We start from the raw sequence: 7,171 nt of genomic DNA on the forward strand, positions 1-7,171 counted from the left end.
ATATATATATATATATTTTTCCTTTTAAAAAGTCATAACTCTTATTTTCAAAGGAACGTTTTAGAGCTTGAACAATTTCTAATATTTTAGGAAAAAGCCATCCATTGCTAAAACTATCTTTTAAATCTAATCCTAACTAAAGTGGCATGGAACGTGAATCCTCTTTAAAAATGGAATAGGAGAAATCTCTCACCGAGACACCTCAATATGATTTGATGCATAGTGTGAGATCATATTCTAGATAGTAAGACTAAGAATATAGATTCGAATGGTCATCTTATATTATGATGGGCCACTCTAAAGAGTAAAATGCCTATAAATAGTTTGACCTAGTCAAACAATAGAGTATATATAGTAGAGATGTTGTATTTGATGAGAAAACCTTAGACATTACTCTATTGAATTCTTCTTATGTCTTATTGAACATTAATCCACTATAGATTTCACAATTCTTTAGATCAAATGGCCATTACATAAGTCTACCATTCATTAGATAATTGACCCCTATACAAAAATCAATATGCAATAAACCTTCTATAGATTTGACCACAAGCTTCAAAACATATTTAGTACACTAATAGATATTTTGGTACACGAACTCCTTAAACAAGATTTTTTTTTTTTCAACGGATAACTATAACAAGTGACGATACTAGTGCAGATGCAGGAAATAACAATGACTTAAGGAAGACTAAAAATTGGGAGAAATATGGTACTATTTATCTAATGGCATGTGTCTAGAAGCATGTGATATTTCTATATATATACATGCATAATGCCAACCTAACTAGGTGAATGTTATGGTTGATAAGTTTCATTACTCCATGAAGAATCAAACATGGGACTTAGTTTGACAATAAGGAAGGAATGTGGTGACATATTTATATGTATACAAGACCAAGTTCACACTAAGAGTGTTGTTGAAAAACACATGACTCATTTGGTAGAAAAGGGTTTTTATCAACAAAAATGAAACATTATACTGAAACCATTGCCCGTATTTGAAATATGAATTATGTTTCACTAATTATTTTCCTTGTTTCTCATGTTGTATGGGAGGTACATTAAATGGATCTTAAAAGTGATTTTTCACATTGTAGTTTCACTAAAGATATTTACATGGAGTAACTCCTTTGATTTAAGAAGGATGGAAAAAATAGTTTTTGATTCAAGAAATCGTTGTATCCTTTGAAAAAAGGACATAGGGTAGGGTATGAGAAAAGTTATTATTTTTTCTCAATCCAGGTTTCAAATATCCAACCAAAGGATATGGTGTGATATTAATTGTTGCAATGTTTCTTGATGATTTGGTCATCACTTGAAGCATTGTTGATTTAATTTTAGATTTGAGGAAACAATTAGCAAATGCATTTGAGATAATTGACATTGGTCTATTGTGTTTAGTTTTGGGCAACCTAGTCTTACAATTGCATGATGGTGGATATTTATTTTTGAACCTAAATATGTACATTGAATCTCCTAGTACTTAGGTTCAAGATGGAATATTCTAAATCATGTGGCACACCTTAGTATTGGGGAATGAAGCTAACTAAAGTATCTATTTCTCTAAAAGTTGATGTTGTTTTCTACAAGTAACTTATTGGTAGCCTCATTTATCTAACTCGCCATGGCCATCATCTTTCATTTTTGTGTTAATGTGGCCTCTCAAGTCTTTCAATATCCATGGAAACATCATTTGTAGTGGAGAGGATTTTCCCATTATATCACGAGCACATATAAATTCTATATAAACAATTTTAGTGCTAGGAACTAGTTAGTTAGTTATATCAACTTGAATTGGGATGGACATGGTAATAACAAGAAGCCCACATCAATCTATGTCTTTCATCTTGGCTTTGGTCCCATACTTTGGTCATGTAAAATGCACAAAGCAAACTCCCTTTCAACTATCAAAAACAAATATTTTAGCACTACTACTATTGGCATATAGGTAGTATGAATTCATAATATTTTGGGTGAACTTGGATTTCTAATTGAGGAATTTGATATATTCTATTGTGATCATTAAAGTGCCATCAATATAGTTGAAAATATAGTTGCTTAAAGTAAGATAAAGCATGTGGATTTTTATAGTCATATTTAAAACCACTAGTATAAAATTTTGTTTATCTCTTATCTCTTGTAGAATAAATAATCAAATAATCAATATTTTTATAAAGATTTTGACAAAAGTCATGTTTGTGAAACTTAAAAATCCAATTGTACTTCAAATAACTATAATTAATTTAAACACTCAATCATTCACCCTAAATGTGATGATCAAATACAAAGCATGGTTCTCTTTATAGGGAAGGTACTTTTTGAGCTATGGATGTTATAGTTGTAAAGAGGACTATTTGATGTGGATTTTCTTTTAATCATCAAAGCAATTTTAATTAAATTTATGGATCTCATCATTGAATCATTTGGTGATATGGATTGCTTAACTTTGAAAATAAAATTTGAGTTCTCATGGATTTATCTTAACTAAAACTCTATATCCAACTAGTACCTACTTTGCAAACTTTTGATAGACCTAAAGTGAGAGAAATTAGAAATAAATAAAGAAACATATTTCTTTCCTTAAGAAGCATGTTTTTCTTCATTTCTTAAAAAAGAAACATGTTTTCTCTTTCTTTTTCCAAGTGCCTATATTCGAAATTTGATAAAAACTACAAAGAGATAAAGAAAATTACAACAAGAAAAACTAAACTTATTTTTTCCCTTTAAAAAGTCATAACCCTTATTTTATTATTTTCATTAGAAGGCACATTTAGAGCTCAATGTTTTTCTAATATTTCACGCATAAGCCATCTACTGCCCCAACTATCTTCTACATATGATCTTAATTAAAGTACAATGGAACATTACTCCTTCAAAAAACAGAATAGGAGAAATTCCTCAATGAAACACCTCAAAATGTTTGGATGCATAGTGTGAGTTCCAAATGTTAAGAGTAAGAAGATAGATTCAAAGAGTCATATTGTATTATGATGGACCAACCTAAATAGTAGAAGGCCTACATGTTTAATCTAGTAAAAAAATATATTATTTATAGGGGAGATATTGTCTTTAATGAGAAGACCTCACACATTCCTTTATTGAACTATTCTTATGGTTGTTTGTAATAATTCGTTGGAGATTTCCTAATTCTCTAGATCAAATGATTATTAGATATGACCATTGACTGGATAATTGAACCCCATACAAAAATTACTATGCAATCAACCTTCCATTGAGTTGATCACAAGATTTAAAACCCTATTTAGTCCATTAATAGATATTTTCATAAAAGAGCTCCTTCAACATGAGAATTTTGTTTTTGAGACGTGACTATGACAGTGGAAGCTACTAGTGTAGATGCAAGAAATATCAACGACTCAAGGAAGAATAAAATTCAGGAGAAATATGGAAGTATTGGTCTAATGACATGTGTCTAGAAGCATGTTATATTGTTATATATATGCATGCACATGGCCAACCTAAATGGGAGAATTTTGTAGTTGATGAGTATCATAACACCAGTTGACCACAAGGAAAGAATGTGGTGACATATCAATATGTATACAAGACCAAGTTCATATTTGAAAGGCACAAAGCTCATTTGGTAGAAAAAGGTTTTTGTTAGCAAGAAGGAACCATTATACTGAAAACGTTTGCCCCTATTTCAAATATGAATTATGTTTGACTAATTCATTTCCTTGTTTCTCATGTTGGATGGGAGGTACATCAAATGGATATTAAATGTTCTTTTTTGCATGGTGGTTTCACTAAAAATATTTATATGGAGTAACTTCCTTCGTTTAAGAAGGATGGAAAACTTATTTGTTGATTGAAGAAATCGTTGTATCCTTTGGAACAAGCACTTAGGATAGGATATGAGAAAATGTATCGTTTTCTCGTCAATATTGGTTTCAAATATCTAAACAAAGGTTATGGTGAGAAATTGATTGTTGCATTGTTTGTTGATGATTTGGTCATCATTGGAAGTATTGTTGATTTAATTTAGGAGTTGAAAATACAATTAACAATTACATTTTAGATAATTGGCCTTGGTCTTCTGCATTTAGTTTTGGGCATCCTAGTCTTACAATTGTATGATGGTAGATCTTTATTTTTGAACCCAAATATGTATCAAATCTCCTAGTACTAAAATTTAAGATGAAGATTATGTACCATGTGACACACCTTATTATTAGTGGGGATTAATGCTAACTAAAGTGTGTGTTTCTCCCAAAATAGATGCTACTTTCTACCAGAAAATAGTTGGTAGACACATTTATCTAACTCACAATGAACGTAATAAAGTGTGTGTGGTCTCTCAAATCCTTCAAGTTTTCTATGAAAAAATATCATAAGCACTTATCAACTTGATAGAGATCATCCCAGTGCCAAGAACTAGTTAATTAGCTATATCGACTTGAATTGAGATGGAGATAGTGATAATAGGAAACCCACATTATGCTACGTCTTTCATCTCGCTCTAGTCTCATAATTCGGTAAGGAAGACTCCCTTTCCACCATAAAAGTTGAATAGTGTGGTATAAGTACTATTGGAATAAAGGTAGTGTAGATTCATAATTTGAATTTCCTCGGTTGAATATTGTGGTATAATTACTATTGGAATAGAGGTAGTGTAGATTCATAATTTGAATTTCCTCACTTGAATATTGTGGTATAAGTATTATTGGAATAGAGGTAGTGTAGATTCATAATTTGAATTTCCTCGGTTGAATATTACTATTAGAATAGAGATAGTGTAGATTTATAATTTAAATTTCCAATCCAAGGAGTTAGCTGATCATCCAAATGCCATACATATATTATGGTATAAGTACTATTGGAATAGAGGTAGTGTAGATTTATAATTTGAATTTCCAATCCAAGGAGATAGCTGATCATCAAAATGCCATACATATAATTGAAACTCTAGTTCCTTAGTGTTTTATCTATTATATTGCAAAATATGTGATCAAATTACCAATATGATGTGGACTTTCTTTTAACTGCCAAAGCAATTTTAATTACATGGATCAAATCGTCGAATCATTTGGTGATATGGATCACTTAACTTTGAAAATAAAAATTGAATTCTGGTGGATTTAACTCAACCACACTGAGAGAGCCGTGTTGTGGATATATACGTAAGACTCAATCCTCTAACTATAACAATTTTAAAGAAAAAAATCCAACGCCATCAATACACTACGACCTAATTAAGCCTAATCTCCTCTACGCAATGTTTGCATATCTGAATGAATATGGTAGGCGAAAACTGGTAAACGATTTTAGCCACCCCCTCCTTCCTTATTTATCAAGTTATTTCCCCTCTCCTTTAAAAACCAAACCTATCACTTTCTCCTTCATTCCCAGACTGAGCAACCAACAATACTGTTCGATCCCTGTAAGAGTCTGGAATTCTGTATTTGGTTCTTGAAAAGTCCTCCATGGCTTTAAGAAAATGCAGATCCTTAATAGCAATATTGGCCCTCGTGGCGTTTCTGGCCGGTGCCGGGATCAATGAGGTGGCAGCCCAGTCATCCTCGGTTTGTTCCAGTCCATCAGTCGATTTGACGCCATGCCTAAATATCATCACGGGAAGCAACAATGGCGTGCCCACTGGCAGTCCAAGTAAGGAGTGCTGCGGTGCAATGGGAACGGCCGCCGAGGGCGGAGTTGGTTGTTTTTGCCAGCTCGTCTCCACCAGCAATGCTATAGGGTTGATTAACCGGAGTTTGGTCCTCAGCATTGCTGGGTTATGTAGAATCAAAACACAGCCTCTCGACCAATGCGAAGGTAAGGCTACTAGGTTCGAACCTCTGACCTCTTGTGAATATGAATAAAACACATGGCAGTCTAAACTTTGTGTTGTTTTGATAAAAATTCAGCAAATACGGGCGTTCCTTTCACGGCCCCGGCCGCTTCTCCAGGTAGTACCTTTCTTCTGAAAAACTTGGAGCGTTTTGACGTATTAGTTTAATTTTTGAATGTCTGCAATTCACATTGATTTAGGACTAAAGACATTAAATCTAAGACTAAAGTGAGAATTTTTTATCGGGTTCAACTTATTTAATGTGATTCAATGTCACGACAAGATCAATCACATTAAATAATTTGAAGGACATCCCCACAAAAATCTCTTATATGATGTCTACGGAGAAAACTTTGCTCTTAATTTAATTTTGACAAGAAGAGCTTTGTGTTTATGCGTTTTATGTTTCCAGTTTCGATTCCCGCGCCAGCACCGGCTAAAGATCTCGCACCTTCGAGCTCCTCGGTAGATTCGGAGGCCAAGGCGAGCCCTTCGGTAATTTCTCCGTCGACTGATCTTTCTCCGGCGAGTTCACCGACATTGCCGGGTTCGTCCAGTAATCATTCTCCGACGAGTTTGCCGGTCCGGCCAACGTCAGGCGTCGACGTTAACGGAGCTTCTGGAGTTTATTTACCGTCACTTGTCGGAAGTTTTGCCGGGCTGGTTTTGACACGCATGCTATTGTGAAAAAAATGTTTTAACTGAGAAAATGGGGGGATTTATTTACAAGACATTTTCCATAGTGCTATTTAAAATTTAATCAAATAGGGATATATTATCATATTTTAAGTGGGTAGCATTATGGATACCAACCATAAAATATGGTGTATATTTTCCTTATTATTATTGAAGACTATGACTTTATTCTATTATTGTCATTACTTATTATGGAATCAGGTTTGACCTATTTTGATGGGACAGCTTTTGGGTTTGAGTCTCAGCAGCATTCAACTGCAATGTTGACCGTCGTATTTATTTTCTCTCCAAATTTCCACTTAACAAATTTTGTAATGTTTGAGAACCAAGTTTCAAAGGTTAGCATCTCATCATTGATATGTGGAAGGGAAAGCATCTCATCATTGATATGTGGAAGGGAAAATATGCAATTAAATTGAAATGGAAAAATGTTTTTATGATATAAATACTTTATTTATTTATTATAAAAAATTTAAACGAAAATTATAGATATAATAAATTTATAAATAAAATTGTTTAAAATTTTTTATAATATTAAATTTTTTTATTAATAAAATTAAAGGTATAAAATTAAAAACTTGTAAATTTTATAATAAAAAAAATTAAAATATTAATACTTATAAAAATTATAAAAAATTGAAAATCTAAATATTATATTTTCAA

The 7,171-nt window shown here is 32.4% G+C and overlaps 1 protein-coding gene across 2 annotated transcripts; it reads left to right on the forward strand.

Annotated features, from left to right (window-relative positions):
• Positions 1-5,362: 5,362 nt before the first annotated feature.
• LOC149210710 (non-specific lipid transfer protein GPI-anchored 21-like) lies at positions 5,363-6,681 on the forward strand. Of its 2 annotated transcripts, XM_089394477.1 has the most exons (3): positions 5,363-5,796; positions 5,889-5,930; positions 6,225-6,681. In XM_089394477.1, exons 1-3 carry the CDS (start codon positions 5,448-5,450, stop codon positions 6,497-6,499), a joined length of 666 nt encoding a protein of 221 aa, XP_089250603.1. In that variant the 5' UTR covers positions 5,363-5,447; the 3' UTR covers positions 6,500-6,681. The 2 variants fall into 2 exon arrangements, with proteins under 2 accessions (XP_089250603.1, XP_089250604.1); XM_089394478.1 differs by lacking the exon at positions 5,889-5,930.
• Positions 6,682-7,171: the final 490 nt, after the last annotated feature.

The sequence above is a fragment of the Pinus tabuliformis genome, chromosome 1_2 (assembly GCF_031772625.1).
Source record: "Pinus tabuliformis cultivar Carrire ecotype Pingquan chromosome 1_2, CPIR1, whole genome shotgun sequence".
Lineage (NCBI taxonomy): Eukaryota > Viridiplantae > Streptophyta > Pinopsida > Pinales > Pinaceae > Pinus > Pinus tabuliformis.

What these genes read in the sequence shown, in the direction of transcription:
- LOC149210710 (XM_089394477.1), top strand. Translation starts at nt 5,448, where the DNA reads ATGGCTTTAAGAAAATGCAGATCCTTAATAGCAATATTGGCCCTCGTG. An exon ending in GCCTCTCGACCAATGCGAAG is followed by an intron (nt 5,797 to 5,888) that starts GTAAGGCTACTA and finishes ATAAAAATTCAG; the next exon opens with CAAATACGGGCGTTCCTTTC. An exon ending in GGCCCCGGCCGCTTCTCCAG is followed by an intron (nt 5,931 to 6,224) that starts GTAGTACCTTTC and finishes TTATGTTTCCAG; the next exon opens with TTTCGATTCCCGCGCCAGCA.